Raw genomic sequence first — 16,473 nt, forward strand, 5'->3', positions numbered from 1 at the left:
GGACATTTTCCTCCCAGTTTTTTATCCAAAGCCCATGGGATCAGTGGCTACACTCCCTGGATGTCAGGAGAGCGCTCGCATTCTACAGTGATAGACTAAGTCCTTTAATAAACCCTCACACCTTTTCATGGGAATGGCAGACTGGATGAAGGGTCTGCCAGTTTCATCACAGTGCTGCTTCTCCTGATTATGGCGTGATTCCGCAGATGTTATAACCTAGCTAAGGTGTCTCTGCTGCCTCTCACAGCGCACTCCACATGGGTACACGCCTCCTTGGCTGCTTTTCTGACCCACATTAATCCCCAGGAAATCTGCAATGTGCTCCTTGGTTTGTACCATCATGTCACACTCCTAGGCTGTGTCTACGCTGGGCCACTTATTCTGGAAAAGCAGCCGCTTTTCCGGAATAAGCTGCGAGCTGTCTACACTGGCCACTTGCTTTTCCGGAAAAGCAATGATGATCTAATGTAAAATTGTCATTGTTTTTCCGGAAAAACTATGCTGCTCCTGTTCAGGCAAAAGTCCTTTTCCGGAAAAACTGTTCCAGAAAAGGGCCAGTGTATTCAGCACAGTAGTCTTTTCTGCAAAAAAGCCCCGATCGTGAAAATGACAATCGGGGCTTTTTTGCGGAAAAGTGCGTCTTCATTGGCACGGACGCTTTTCCGGAAAAGCATCCTGCCGATGTAGACGCGCTTTTCCGGAAATACTTATAACAGAAAAACTGTTCCGTTTTAAGCATTTCCGGAAAAGGGTGCCAGTGTAGACATAGCCCTATTGTACAGCAGTCCAGACATGATGCGGCCTTTGAGGCCGCAGTACTCAAGTTAGCTACATACATGTTGGGCTCGTCTACATTGGCCCCTTTTCCAGAAGGGGCATGCTAATTTTTCAGATCGTAATAGGGAAATCCGCGGGGAATTTAAATATCCCCCGCGGCATTTAAATAAAAATGTCCGCCGCTTTTTCCGGCTTTTAGAAAAGCCGGAAAAGAGCGTCTACACTGGCCCCGATCCGGTCCGATCCTCCGGGAAAAAAGCCCTTTTCCGGAGGATCTCTTATTCCTACTTCAAAGTAGGCTTTTCTAAAAGCCGGAAAAAAGCGGCGGACATTTTTATTTAAATGCCGCGGGGGATATTTAAATTCCCCGCGGATTTCCCTATTACGATCTGAAAAATTAGCATGCCCCTTCCGGAAAAGGGGCCAATGTAGACGTAGCCATTGACTCCAACCTCTTCTCCTGTATAAGGCTTGTGAATGACATCAATTGGAGTACATATGAGCAAGCAGTTGAAGAAATGGTAACACATCTTTGTAACTGTTATTCTTCAAAATACTGCTCATATCTATTCCATATTCACCCGCCTTCTCCACTGTCAGAGTAGCTGGCAAGATGGAACTGAGGTGCTATTGGGTTGGTGAGTCATATATAGGGTGTCACACTGGTGCAACTACAGGGGGTGCCACCATCGACCCCACAGGTAGCAGCAGGGTAAAACGTTCCAGCAGCCGTGCACGTGGCACGCACACACCTTAATTGGAATAGCTATGAGCCATGCTTATCGAAGAACAATGCTCACAAAGATGAGTAACCATTTTTTCTGCTCCCCCCCCCCCCCCCCCCAGGAGGGATTCGGCTGGACCAATGGCGTAGTTCTGCAGCTCTTGGATATCTATGGTGACCGACTGACCTCTGGTTCCCCTTCCACTCCCTCGTGGGCCTGGATTGTTGTTGCCTGCATCTTTGCCCTTCTCCTGAAATAAGTGGTTTGGGCTCCCAGCAGAGCAGGGCCACAGGAGACATGCCCATGTGTACTGAACAGTGTCCAGGTCTCATAGCCAGTTAGGGAGGCGAAGGGCTCATCTTGGGCAGTCGTCGTTCCCTGCCTGCTGGCATCGCAAAACGGCAACAAGTGAACTGTGGCTGTGAATAAAGCCCAAGATTTGCAGACCTGTGAGCCCTCAGCTCTTTAGTCTTTATCAAACTGATGGGACAAACAGCACCCTGATTCACATGAAGATCTGCACTGAGCCCCCATCCCTAGCCTGGCCATGGGAGCTGAAGATACGGTCTCCCTGGTATTGATGGCCATTGCACAGGTGACCTCCTCAAGGGCGTGTGCCTTGTCCCCTTCCACAGAGGGATGGACTGTTACAGCTTAATTAAGCACCTTGGATCTGTAGCTTAAGCTGTAGCAGCTCTTGCCTGGATCTTTGGAGGACGTCAGGCTCCAGTATGGGCATCACGTATGTATCTGCTACCAGCAAGGAAACACACTGCTCACCAAGAAGGGGAGCCTGCTGTTCCCTTTCCCTGTCATTGTTCTCGCTGCACCCATGCAGCCTTCATTACTAAAATGACACCTATTTCTGCTTGCCCCTGCCTGCCTGCCACAGCTCGCCCAATGCTGCTCTGTACCATAAGATGAACCTAGGGCCTGTATTGTAGGCTCTTATGTCCTTGCACCTTGGGAGTTCAGTGTGTTTGTGCAGCCCTGGGGTCCCCTCTACATGAGGCACAACAGTAGTATTCTTACACCTGCCAGCCATGCACTGCTCTTGTACCTGCTGGTCTTTTGCCTCACTTACCTTGCAGATTCTGCATCTCAGTTCTCCCAGCACAGTAGATCAGGAGTGATATTGGCCATGGGTACAGATGGTAGAAGTGACTCGTAGAAGGGGTTTCTACTATTGTGAACTCTGAGGGGCTGTGGGGGACAGTGGTTTCATTCCAAAGTTATCAGCTGCATATGCAGCCCCAAACGTGACTTCCTTCACTTAATGGGTGCTGAGTGATCCCATATGCTGGGGCCCAATTAGAACCGTCAAAAACTAGCATTTCCATGAGGGAGGAAATTCCACAATTTTGAAAGGTGAAGTTCTTTTTAGTTTGAATGGAATGAAAGATAAAAACAAGTTACAAAATATACATTATATATAAAAATGTAATTAATAAGAGGGTTATAATCTGCTGCCGTGGGCCCAGCTCCATTTCCCATCCCAGATCCTGTCACTCTCCCCAAGCTGCCTCTGTGCCACCCTTCGCTGTCCCTCTCATTCAGAGACCTGTAGAGGTTGTTGAATTTCTTTTGAAGGATGACAGCCTCAGTGGCTATCCAGACAAAACTTGCTATAGGGGTGTGGCAGTGCACTTTCAAAGACAGGTGACTACCCACACAATAGCTACTGTAAACCCTTTGTCTTAGGTGGCTGGCTGTGGTCAAGACGGGTAGGGGAAACAATTTTAAGTCTGTTACTCAAAAGGCTTTTATTGTTGGCAGCCTGTATACAGCTACTGAGAAGAGGGAGAGACTGGATTGGTTGCTGCCTGCCCCAGCTTAGGTATGCAGAAGACGGTACAAACTGGACAAAGGGAGATTCTAGGCTTAACAGCAATGGCACTTGAATTCATACAAATACCTACGGTTAAAAAAGATTTGGAAAATAAGGATTTCAGGGGTATAAAACCAGACTGGGATTTAAATAGTCCTGTTCTTTCAAGGGATTTTCAGCTATGTGAAACTTAACTCTTCACTAAACCTTAGAGGAAAGCAGCAGAAATTCCTAGCTCTCAGCTGGCTTGGGCAAATCAGCAGCTACAAATAGACACTTTGAAAGGGACTCAAAATGTCAAGGGCCCCCATTCGTTAGCCACTTGGCAAAGCGCTAAGTGCTGGTGCTTCCAATTCTATAGGCGGAGCAGCTTCAGGCTTAGATAAATCTGGGCCCAGCGTTAAAGGGGCTGTGCATTCAGCTCTCTGGGACTTGGAGGGTGCTTAGCACCTTACACCATTGGACCATTCGATGTACATTTAGGCACTACCATCCTCATGAGGCATGTGCAAACAATTAACTTAGGCACCCAGACTCTGCTTTCTTGCCTCTCTCTCATGGCTTCTCCTTGGAGACAGGCACTTTTAAAGCTCACAGTGTCAGAAGAAGCCATTAGGTCCATGAGGCTACATACCTCAGTGCATAGTGTATGAGAGACCTCACCAGCCCTGGCAGATAAAAATACTCCCTCTCATCCCACACCCTTTACATACCTGGCACAGTTACCTCCAGCTTTACACCACACCAGAACCCTCCAACCTTGCAGCTTGCCTTTGCTGATGCACAGACTCTCAAAGGTGGTCAAGGCACAGAAGAGCAGAATCTGAGAGATTAGATAGCCCCCTTGCTCTTACAGGCAGCAGCAGTCAATCTGGCAGGCCTGCCATGGTGCATTATCTAGGCACCTGGGGCAGACTTGATGCTGGTGAGAATGGCACTAGAAAAGGAAACAAGTCAAGCAGACAGTGGTGCAAATAGGGTCTGGTCACAGATTCTGGTAGGATGCTCCATATGAGTCTGATGCAGTTGTCACAGTGATGCCCAGCAATCTCCAATTTAAAGAAGTTGTAACAACTAGACAGCTTAGTTCCTTTATCCAACAGCTAAAGATATCAGGCCTAGTTTGAACTGGAACCAGCAGCATGGGCTTTGTCAACGCGTGTGCTTTGTACTTTCAGCCCACTGATATGTTTCCATTAACAAATAAACTAACCCTCTTAAATATAAAAACATTTCCTTCTCCCCCCCCCGAAACTCTTGACTAAGGGGACTGTGCCAGCCTTGCTTATTAACACCTCTGTTCAGTGAGAGGAAAGCTTACACCATGCCTGGGCATGTGCTTTCACTGTCCTCTCGTACACTGTGTTTAATAGAAAATGTAGGTGGAAGGGGAAACGCAACAGCGATTCCACTAGGAATGGCTACAATATGAAAAAATAAGGATTTTGTAACAAAAAATCATGGCTTTGCAGGCCTGATTTTCCCTATTTTTTTAAAACATTCCTCATAAAAAAGAATCAACCCCGTGTTTGTCAAATCACATCCCAAAGCTCTCGGGAAAAGGGCAAGATGGCACAAGTGCAGACCTGAATCCAGGCCCTATAGTCAGCAACATGATTTAACCAACCAGGGCCCAAAGGGCATGAGCTGGCTAATATCTGCATCAGAGGGAACTTTCACGATCTCGCTGTGGGGTTCATGAAAAAGGCTGTCTGCTGGATCCAGCTATGGGAGAGAAGGGGGTCAGCTCCAGGTCATCTTGGCACTGGCAATGGCAAATCCATCTGGGAGCAGAAGAGCAGGTGGATCTTGGACAGCTTCACCTGAAGCACTCCTAGTCACCCTCAATTCATGAACTGCGTGTAGCCTTCTGCTCCAGTCACAATAACATCCATCCAGATTCTCATAGCCTCAGCTGATGGTGCCACCATGTAATAGAGACGGTCGTGGGTCTTGACACAGAAGGTAAGTGCGGGGTTGGGACTCTGCAGCGGTAAAAAACAAACAAACCGCACATGCATAACAAGCCAGCTCTTTTCCCACTAATAGCACCCAGTCGCTCCACCCCAGCAGCAGGCTAAGGCTGTAGAAGACTTGACCCATTCTGTTACTCTGGAAGAATCTGGGGCTGGGGGAGGGAAGAGCTAGTGCAGAGATTCAGGCCCCTATACTGAGCAGTTGCAGATCCTTGATGAATGGGCCCTAATGAAACAGGGTATGTGCAAGAAGGCACAGTTGGGTCAGTGCCCTGTGAGACAAAAAGCTGCTGGGCTACCAGTGCAGAACCAGACAAAGAAAGCATTACCATGACTACCTGAAGTCTTTCAAGCCACTGACCACTGTCTGAAAAAGGCCAGGTCAGAGGTTCGAGATCTTATAGCGACTTGTCATGCTTGGCCCCACTCTACCAATCCTGGAGAGAGGAAGTTGTGTTTGCTTGGCAGAGTTGGGCCCAGCCCCTGGAGCCAACTTACCCAAGGCTCCTCCACTTTTAATATGCCCATCTACTGGGGCAGGTCCTTGTATTAGGGCACATTGCCATCAACGAAAGCTTTGGCTGGCTGAAGTAGGATTTGGCCTGAATGAATGGAGAAGGGAAAAATGACGTCTAGGGATATATCTAGATTGCAGCGCTTTTCCAGGATACTGGAGGTATCCTGGAAAAGCAATGCCACGTCCAAGGAACGCATCTGCTTTTCCAAAAATTTTTTTGAAAAAGCAGATGCGCTCTTTCACTATCCCTGTAAACCTTGTTCTGAGGCACAAGGGCTGTGTTGAAAGAGCAGGTTTTTCTGAAATTTGGCACCGTGTAGATGTGCCAAAGTTCAGAAAAGCCTCTTCCCAAGGAAAATCAGAAAAAGATAAGCAAGTTACGTACCACAAATAGCTTATCTTTTTCTGATTTAACGCTGCAGTCTAGCCATAGCCTTAGGATGGCCTGAGATGATGAAAAGTCAAGCACCTGAGGTCTGCAGACACAGCACTTGAGGAGGAATGGCTGCAAACAGGGTAGAGCCCTTCCAGCACATGGAGTGAAACCCCAAAGGTGAAACTGCGGTACTGATGGATCATTCCAACAGAACTCTGTTGTCAGACTAGACCAACACGTGGCAATACCAGTCTGTGCGGGATAGCGCTTATACAGGGTTAAAGGTTTTGCTACGGCCTTTAACAACCAGCCAATATGAGAGCCATGGTGAGCTACTGAATGGACTCAGGACTCCCAGGGGAGGTCTATCCATGGCACTCCTAGTGCAAACATGGCCATAGCCAGGTCAAGATCAGCTTTCTACACAGACAGGTTCCTAACATCAGACCAATCACATAGCATAATGCTGAGCAGCCAATCAGCATGCACAGACTAACTCCCAGTCAGGCTGACACCTATGCAGTCTAGCCACACAAGTCAGTTCAGGTCAGCGGGTCAGACCTTGACATATGAACCCATGGGCAGCCAATCAGCCAGCTGCCATAAGGGCAAGCTAGCCTTTGGGCCCCTTTCTTCTATCTCCCCCACCCCTCACCTCTGCAAGAGACGGAAGAAGCATGCCCACGTGGCCCATGGCTCCAGCACTACTCATGGGGTCAGGGATGCAAGGCTCCAGCCTGGTCTGCCAGTTTCAGTGCCCATGCCTCCTGGACAGTGCGGCTACTGCACCCACAGCCCAGCACTTGAGGCCACCCCCAGAGCCAATGAGTCCACCCTTGATTCCCAGCAGGAAGTGTGCTGACCTGGGTTGGGGGGGGAGGGAACCACAACAGGTTGTTTGGGGATGCTCAGCCACCCCCCTTCCCCCACCTTTAACGCCATGCTATTTTGTCGAAACTATAGTAACCCATAAATGAGCTAAATTCCAGTTATATGGCTGTCAGTGTCCTGCTGAGACACAGAGACCGTGGCATGAGCTGGCCCGGTAGCTAGACTGCAGACACCACAACATTTACTTACGGAACGCTTGTCAGCTTATATAACTAAGGTAAAACATTGTATAAGTAAGTAAGTCTACATAGGTTACAGAAATGCTTCTAGTGTTCTGCCGTTACCAATACGAGTCTTCCAAACAGGCCAGAACTAATGCTGGTATTTTAGTATGGGAAGGCAAATGCACAGGCTTACACTTACACTTCAGCTTACATTTCATGTTAGAATGATTTCACAATAGCAACCCAAAACAGATGAAAGTTTGAAACTGGGGAGTGCTTTTTCATAGCACCAAGCTATGCTTGGCAGTGTGGGTCCATAGCGTTGAATCTTCATGGCCCAACATGGCTGTGGCATTGTCATGAAGTAGCCAATGGGCTACTGCCTCTGAATCCCTCTGTAGTCTAGTGATATAGGTGCTCACTTGGTGAGGTAGGGTCAACTCCGTCCTCAGCTGGCTGAGAAAGGACTCGAAGAGCCACCTGCCTGCTCTGAAGTGACTAGCCAGCTGCTGGACTGAGAGGAATGTTCTTGGTCCCCCCTTTTGAGCTTTTCTAGTCAATCTGTTCCACTTTTGTCACACAGAGATGGGGCCAGAGAGCCACAAAGCAGCTCTGCATAGTCTGGTGGTGGGTCTGTGGGCCTAGACTTTGATTGCCTGCCTCGGAGGTGAAGTTCCTATGTGCTCTCTCTCCCTTTTCCATTGACGGAGGGCTGCTTTTGGGCAAAACACTGAGCAAACATCCTGGGCAGTCACGTGTGTGACGTAGGAGGCTGGAGTTCACATCTCCTTTCTTCTTCAAAAGGAACCTAGATTGCTTCTCTCCCAGGGAATGGGCTAAGTACTGCACCAGGAGGCAGTCCCCTGTGGGCCCTCTCTGCCCTTTCGGTTGCAGGCAGGCCACTGTCTGAGCTATGAAATGAGGATTGGGGAAAAAGGCCTTATATGCCTCCTTGTGTGGTGCTGAGGGTTGGGCGTGTGGCCCTGGAGAAGGGCGGTGCTAGTTCCAATCCTCCTCTCTGCTTGTTGAGAGGGAATTGCCTCTGTTCTCTTACCGCTCAAGAACGCCATTTTAACTGCATATTAACAGGAGCCCAGCAAGCTTTCAGAGCCCTCTCTGGGGAAGAGGTTAGGTTGCTTGCTTGGTGTGCAGCTGCCCATGTATCAAATCTGCAGGGCCTCTGCAGTGTGAGATCACAGCGCTTGAACTGCAGCACGAGGCCATGTACAGGCCCCTCTTGCTGTTTTTTTTAATTAAAAAGGCTTTACTGCTGAGCAGTAAAACCCCCTCGCTCTAGGCAGGCACCCCAGGGCATTCCCCTGCCTCCCAACCAAGGGGGTGTGGATCTGGGGACTACCATCCCTATTCTGCCTCCTTCCTTTTCCAAGAAGTCAACGGCCTACTGAGAAAGAAAGGGGGTCAGGACAAGGATGGTCCACCCCAAAGGACGGTCGCCTAGGATGTAGGGGATCCCGGCTCAAACACCTGCAAAACTGCTGAGGCGTTCGAACTGGGGTCTCCTACAACCCAGGCAAATCTAACCACTTCATTAGAAAGTGAGGGGAAGAGTAATGGCCAATGATGGATGAAGCTGCCCATGCCTCTCCCCATTATCTCCCTCTTTAGTCTGCTCATTCAATCCAGCCACATCCCTGATCCCAAATGTAGCAAATGGCATTTGGAAAAGAAATCTTATAAACTGTCTTTCTAAAGAAAATGGGGCATGTTTTCCACTGCTTGTCAGATTGCAAAGACTGGGTATGAAGAAGGTATCTAATTAAAAGCACTAAATTTAGGAATAAAGGAATAAAATAAAATAAATAAAATAAAACTCCTCTGCCCCGCTGAAGGAATAAAAATTTTAGTCACAGGCTTTTTGATGTACCATGAAGTTTGTCAGAGATTTATTTGCAAAAAATTCATAAGGGCAAATCAGCTGTCCTATATACTACATTAATATTATGGAATACATGATGCAGCCCTTCTCTGTTTTACATTTGTTATTTTAAATATACTCTTCTTAAGCCTTCATAAAATGATCATTCCAGATTACTACATATTTAAATTTACTGAAACAAAGACAATATTTTAAATTACTCAGAGCAGTTTAGTGTGTTCATAAGAATGTTAATTGCTTTTAGAAAAAGGGACTACTAATTTATTTTGTGTGATTTTCATAACAAAACATGTTATGAAATTTCACTATATGTGTATCTTAGTAAGATACTGATTTTAGTAGAGAGTTCTCTTAAAACTAGTTAATCAAAGAGAAGTAAAAGGAAACTCATTTGTCCAGCTATCTGGAAGAAAAGGAATTTTGCCCCTTTAGGGCTCTCTTCAGCAGGGGGGTAAAAGGGGAGTACGGATTGATAGAAAATAGACTTATTAGCATAATATTTAACCTGTGAAAGAGCCATTAATTGGTAATGAAACCTTGTTAAAGTAAAATTAAAAAAAACAAATGATCCTGCAGCACCTTAGGGTATGTCTACACAGCAGAGCAAAATCTAAATTAAGATACACAACTTCAGCTACATCACTGCCTCCCTCTCCCCCCTCCCACTGCCTGCCAGCCATGGGGAAGGCATGAGCCCTTGCAACAGAAGTAGTTGAAAGGGCTCGCTAGCTCCCTGGCAATGCACTAGAGGCACAGGAGCTGCGAGCCCTTTCAACTATTTCTATTTAAAGGATGAGAAACAGTTGAAAGGGCTCGCGGCCCCCACGCCTCTAGCACTTTGCCTAGGAACCAAGATCATTTTCTGGCAGCCTCAGGGAAGGCACAAGCCCTTTAAATAGAAGCAGTTGTAAGGGCTCACATGTCCTGGCTCCCAAGCACCCTGCTAGGGGGTAAGGCCAAGAACTGCCATGAGGGCTGGATAAAAGAGCTAGATGGGCCAGATGCTTGTTTGGGGAGATTACAGGCTCAGCAGACTGTAATCACAGAAACTCCTTCATTCACAGGCCTGTTCCCCACACATCCTGAGGCTCTTCCCCAGAAAACTGCTGCTACACCCTCAACTTAGCCCAAGCTACTGCTATTTTGAGAAAAATACTTGAGGAGATGGGTATGTGCAGAAGTGAACCCGTAAGGGACTCTAGTCTTGAACCTTGCTGGTGGCTTCGGCTTTTCCTGGAGTCAGTAGGGGACAGCAATGTAGCATTTTTCTGGACCAGATCTTCGGAGGTCAAAATGAGGTGGTGATACCTCCTACAGCCCTCCAACACGCTAATCCAGTGTCCAGCAATTTAAAACTCTCCCCACCTTCTTCAGCCCAGTCCCTGCTAGCCTATTAGTGCTTGTGGTTTGAACCAGCACTTTGATCTCTCCTGTCTGATACCCTGATGGCAAATGAGAGTACTACTTTGACCCTACTCATTCTCAGTACCTGATGCTGCTCCTGTCAAAGAGAAGGAAAAAGGGTCCAGGCTGAGACCCAAAGCACTCTCGGCATATGGTGTGTATGACCAGCACAGTCAAGCCCTAGTCAATCTTGTAAAGGAACTCCCCACTGCAGACAGAGTTTGAGATTTGGAGGCAGAGGGAAGGAGTCTGCTGGCCCAGAAATGTCAAGTGCAATACAGAAATAGAGCTCACTGCAGAGTGGCCTGCTAGTACCAATTGCCTCTTGTGCAGGGAGATCAGAGACTACTTGGTTGACCAAGACTCTACACTGCCAGTTAAAAACAAGTGAGCACACAAATGGTTACGAACAGGCAAGGTCACTACATCCCACAAAACAAGAGGTAAGAGAGAGGCAGAGACAAGTGCACTGAAACAAACCTCTCCTCGGAAGTAAAGAGGGAGAATATCTGCTAGTTGCTAGAAGAAAATAAAGACAAATGCAATTAGAACAGTTTTGTAGCCTTGCTCTGATTGAAGCAGGTGCTGCAGCAATGGAAACACCCCTTCCCCTGCAAATGTTAGTTATACACACTAATGAGCATTCAGCAATTGGTTGGCTTCCTTAGGGGTGTTAGGCAAAAGAGGTAAGAACTGAACCTTCTTCAAGATGTGTGTCCCCGTGGGTGCTCTGCTGTAGGTGTTAGGCCCTGTCCTGGCGCTGCAGCTTGGAGATTTTCACTAGCCGTAGTCGGCCGGGTCGCACATGTGCAAAGCATGTCTCGCGCTGTTCGCGCCTTTTGCCTCATGCGCGATCCAGCTCCCGCCTGTTCCGCTCACCTGCTTGAAAAAAGCTAATGTCCGACGGACATCCAGAGTGTGTTTAAGAGCCTCCCGTGAAGAGGTATGAGGCTTCGGATGGAAAGTGGGAAGTACAATAGGCTCATTGATATGGAATGCAGAGCACACTTTTGGGATGAAGGCTGAATGACGCCTGAGGATCACCCACTCTTTATGAAATACTGTATAAGGTGGTGCTGACATTAGCACCACCAGCTGCCAACTCTGCGCGCTGAGGTTATGTCAAGAAGGAAAACAAGTTTGAGTGTCAACATTCAGAGAGAGGTGGTGACTAAGGGTCCAAAGGGAGGTTGGGTAAGCGTGTTTAGGACTAAGTCCAGATTCCAAGATGGAGGAGGGGATCTATGAGGTTGATTAAAGTTCTTTAGACCTGTTTGGGATGGGCAAAATCGAGGTGCCATCTATATGGTGACAGAAGGCTGAAATGGCCGCCAGATGTACTTTCAGTGAGGCAATCACAAGGCCTGTTTGTTTCAGAGAAAGAATGTAATCAAGAATGTAATGAATGGGAGCGTTGTCCAGAATGATCCCCTTTGTGGAGCACCACGATGAGAACCGCTTCCACTTCTACTGGTAGGTGGTTCGAGTGGTGAGCCTCCTACTATGCATCAGGACTTCTTTGATTGGACTCGAGCAGAGATCCTTGGGCAGGCTGAACCAGTTAGGAGCCAGGCCATGAGATGAAGAGTGCGAGGTTGTGGGTGCAAGAGGTGGCCATGATCCTGGTATAACAAGTCCAGGAGATCAGGAAGGGCATACAGTGGCCAAAGGAACATTCTGTGGAGGAACGGAAACCACGTCTGTTGCGCCCAAGCAGGGACTATGAGAATCAAGATTGCACCATCTAACTTGATCTTGTTCAGACCTGGGCATAAGGACTGAGTAAGGCGTAGAGAAGGAAGGCTGGGTAAGCTGCCCCAGTCGAGAAGGAAGGCGTCCCCTAGAGATCCCCATCCGATGCCCACCCTGGAACAGTATTGTCGGTATTTCACGTTGTGGCTCATGGCAAAGAGGTCTATCTGAGGGAAACCCCAACGTCGCAATATGCTGTGAAGGATGTCTGATCTGATTTCTCATCCGTGATCTGGTGCAAAATATCTGCTCAGGGCATCCGCAACTACATTGCTTGTGCCAGGTAAGCATGATGCTATTAACGTGATCTTTTGCGAATACACCAGTTCCAAAGACGGACCACCTCTGCACAAGGGGATTGAGAGCGTGCTCCGCCTTGATGGTTTATATAATACATTGTGGCAATATTGTTGGTGAGAATGCTGACAGCTGTTCCACAGATACAGCTCTGGAAGTGCTTGTAGGCATTGGAGACCACTCTGAGCTCTAGATTTATGTGGACAAGCCACCACCAATAACTACTGCCTTGCATGGTGACAAGCCACCACCAATAACTACTGACTATGACTAAACTATTAACTATTACTTACATTTTTTTTTCATTTTGACTAGATTAACGGGAGATGAAGGGAGCTCCGTCTGCAGCCTGCAAGCAGTTGAAAGGAACTGGTGGGAGCTGGATCGTGCATGAGGCAAAAGGTCCGAATGGCACGAGACGCGCTTTGCGCATCCCGACTGACTACGACTAGCAAAAATCTCCGAGCTGCGGTGCCGGGACGGGGCCTGACACCTACAGTGGAGCACCCACGGGGACACTACTTGAAGAAGAAGGAATATATATGAGCCACACATCTCGAAGAAGTTACTCACCTTGTGCACTAACGATGGTTCTTTACCTTGTGCAGTAACGCCTGCCACTTCATTGGGAAGGGGGGGACTCAAGGAGACCACCAGGGGAGGTCCCACAGGTTGCATATCCCCCAACTGGTCCTGTGTGTGGGATGGAGTACCTGAGGGTATGTCTACACTACCACCCTAGTTCGAACTAGGGTGGTTAATGTAGTCATTCGAAGTTGCAAATGAAATCCGGGATTTAAATATCCCAGGCTTCATTTGCATCTTGCCGGGTGCCGCCATTTTAAAATCCCCGTTAGTGCAGACTCCGTGCTCATGGCTTTCTAATTTGAACTACCGTTACTCCTCGGTATACTGGTAGTTCGAATTAGAAAGCCTAATTCGAACTACCTACTCCGTGCCACGTGTAGCCGCGGGCACGGAGTCCGCACTCACGGGGATTTAAAAATGGCGGTGCCCGGCAAGATGCAAATGAAGCCTGGGATATTTAAATCCCGGGCTTCATTTGCAACTTCGAATGACTACATTAACCACCCTAGTTCAAACTAGGGTGGTAGTGTAGACATACCCTGGCTGGTGCTCAGGAGGAGGTGTCACAGGTAGCCCCTGATCCTGAGGCAGGAAGCAATTGGCTGTCACCATAGGGGCCCTGGATTGTGAAGGGACAGAGGCAGTAGGCAACATGCCTTGGTGGAATGCCCAAGAGTTCAAAATTGCCACCTAGGTCTCTGGACAGACATGGTCCTGTGGGCATCGAGCAGCCTGAGGCCACCAAGGCTTCCTTCTAGGAAGGCGATGACAAGACTGAGCGAGATAGTCATGGTGGAGCAGTACCAGTGAGTGCTGATGATGTCGGCTACTGTGGAGATGGTCAGTCAGGGACTATAGGATCAGTGCCGACGGACTGGGTGGCACACTGTGAGATCAGGACCAATGTCAGAAGCAGAACTGGCACCAAGAATATCACGTCATAGGCCAATGCCAAGACAGAGATACATGAGATGAAAGTTCATTCTCTCAAGATATGATGCCAGAAATAATCCCTCTGTGCTAGAAAATGGTTCTGAGATGAAGGGGAATGTCAATGATACCCGGAAAAGGCAGAACTTGAGCGACCCTGGGACCCTGGTTCTGCAAGGCCTCGTGGTGCTGATCATGGGAACAATCAGAGTGCTGTGAAGACCCCAAAGCTGACCAAGGTCTGCTCTCCTCAGAAGTCTTCGAGTGGGAACAGCTCTGTGGAGACTGGTTGTAAGACCACGTCGAGTCTCCAAGTGAGGAAACACGGGGCCGGAATAGTCGGTTTCCTCCATGTAGGGCTGGTGGGAAGTGGAGAATTTTTCCTGTAATGGGGACTGCATCATCTCAGTTAGACCCTCAGCAACCTCGAAGGTATCTGGCATGAAGGATGGGCCCATCACCAATGATTCACCCCTTGGGGAGTCCAAAAGGATGGGGCTAAGTGCACAGGAAGGGTATGACAGTTCAGTTCTGCATGTCCTGGAGCCGTCAAGGCTGGCCATTGCTGGAGGTGTGTAGGGAGCAGTCAGTACTGGACGTGCTGACACCAAGGACTTGGCTGCTTTGGAAGGTCATGTTGAGGAGTGAGAACAGTGCCAGACAGACTCCACAGGGAAGAGACAGCGCAGAAAAGGCCCTTTTTCTGTGCCAGTTTCAGAACTGATTGGGGCTTGCTGTGCACTGAGACACTTTGTGCCAGTTCCTGCGGCTGAAGTTGCAGAGCAGATTCTATGAAGAGCTGCTTCAAGAGAAAGTTCCGCTCCTTTCTGATGCATGGTTTGAAGGCTTTGCCCTTGTCAGCTTGGTGGGCTTCCCTTAGGCATCAGAGACAACAAGCTGTGGGGCTTGCTCATAGGCACAGACTGCAGGATTTGAAGCTCTGGGACTCTGGCACGCGCCAGGCCCCAAAGGGAACAAAGGCATGAAGGGGAAATCCCCTTCACCTCCCACTGCTAACTCTAACTTAACAACTACTATTTACACAGGGCCTCTAGGTGCCCACCATGGGAACAACGAGGCACTTGCAAAGCAAGAGAGCAACAATTCCATCAGCTGTCACTGGCGTTTAGAAGGAACTGAGAAGTGGTTGGGTCAGCGGGATCACATAGTGTCACACCAGCACCACGCCAAGAGGCTTCACAGCTGACCCCACGGGTAGCAGCTAGGGGAAAATTTTCCAGCAGTCGTGGACACAGCATGCACATACCTCAATTGCAATACATATAAACACTCAAAGAAGAAGCTGGTGAGCATCATAACTGCTAGGTAAACAGATCACGGCTCCACAGGACCAGTGCTATGGCCCCCGCTTTGGAATGGGTTCTAGGAGGAACCCCCTCCCTGTGTGAGACTCTCTCTCCTGCTAATGTAAGCCACACTGTGTGTCTGCCTTCTTCAGCTGGACTTCTGGCCCTGCAGCTCTCCTGCCTCATCCGTGAGCTCTGTCCAGCAAGTCCACCCAAGGCATAGCCCTACAGAGACTCCAGGCTCCTCAGGGATAAATGTATCACACCAGGCATTTGCATTGACTCCCCCATAACACTGTCCAGGCAGCTGGTTTGGTCAGTCAGCTGGAAGTCCACCAAGGCAGCCCTGAGGGTAGGACAGTACATGGACCTGAAGGTTAAAGTACAGCCCATTCTGATGAGCCCTGGGGCCTAGGCAGGCTGTAGTGAAACTCTGGGTTCAAGTTTTTGCCTCTCTCTGACTTGCCTTCTTTGGACTCTTAAGTGAGAGCGCATTCTCCTTCCAGCAGTCAGTTCTTATTGTCCACCTCCCCAGTCCTGTCTGCTGGAGCTGGGGAAATACTGTTCAAGGCTAGGCAGGGAAGGTCCATATTCCTCTGGATTAACATAGGAGTTCCCTGCCACCATGGCTTTGCTGTCTTCTCTGTTCAGCCCTGCCATGATCTTCTGTGCTCTCTGCAATGAGGCAGAGATAAGAAGGCAGACGCTGCAGGTGTGATGTTTGCAGTTGTAGCTCCAAACAGAAGGGAAAGGCCATTGGGCTTCATCATGGAATTTAATGCATTGGGTTGAGAAGAATAAAAACCTGGGGCCAGTCCTGCTGATATTTCAGTCTGAGTGGTCACAGTACTGCATGGTTGTCCTTCAGGCTTGAACATCGGGATTCTTTTGTGACCTTGATTATCTGAACTAGGTAAGTGAAATCCTGTTTATTCCGTTAACTAGTTAAAATAATGTTTAATTAGTTATCCTCTTAAATGGGATCCTATGGGTGGGAGTCTGCTCCAGCCTGGCCAGGCCTGCTGCACCATGGGCTGCACTATT

General features: G+C 48.5%; 2 protein-coding genes across 29 annotated transcripts in view; one reads left to right on the forward strand and one right to left on the reverse strand.

The window, feature by feature from the left end:
• TREH (trehalase) overlaps positions 1-1,955 on the forward strand; it is a 34,395-nt gene extending 32,440 nt beyond the window's left edge. For all 4 annotated transcript variants that reach the window (XM_075909577.1, XM_075909578.1, XM_075909576.1 and 1 more), the window contains one exon: positions 1,624-1,955. In XM_075909577.1, the coding sequence (XP_075765692.1) occupies positions 1,624-1,761 (138 nt within the window). In that variant the 3' untranslated portion in view covers positions 1,762-1,955. The remainder of the gene's footprint in view (positions 1-1,623) is intronic.
• A 122-nt stretch (positions 1,956-2,077) lies between these two features.
• PHLDB1 (pleckstrin homology like domain family B member 1) overlaps positions 2,078-16,473 on the reverse strand; it is a 170,848-nt gene continuing 156,452 nt past the window's right edge. For 6 of the 25 annotated variants that reach the window (XM_075909549.1, XM_075909548.1, XM_075909552.1 and 3 more), the window contains one exon: positions 9,939-11,074. In XM_075909549.1, coding sequence (XP_075765664.1) covers positions 10,901-11,074 — 174 coding nt within the window. In that variant the 3' untranslated portion in view covers positions 9,939-10,900. Of the gene's footprint in view, positions 5,316-9,920; positions 11,075-16,473 lie in introns of those variants that run through there. The other 19 variants (XM_075909556.1, XM_075909553.1, XM_075909555.1 and 16 more) reach the window with 14 other exon arrangements.

Source organism: Pelodiscus sinensis, chromosome 26, assembly GCF_049634645.1.
Source record: "Pelodiscus sinensis isolate JC-2024 chromosome 26, ASM4963464v1, whole genome shotgun sequence".
In the NCBI taxonomy this organism is placed as follows: domain Eukaryota; kingdom Metazoa; phylum Chordata; order Testudines; family Trionychidae; genus Pelodiscus; species Pelodiscus sinensis.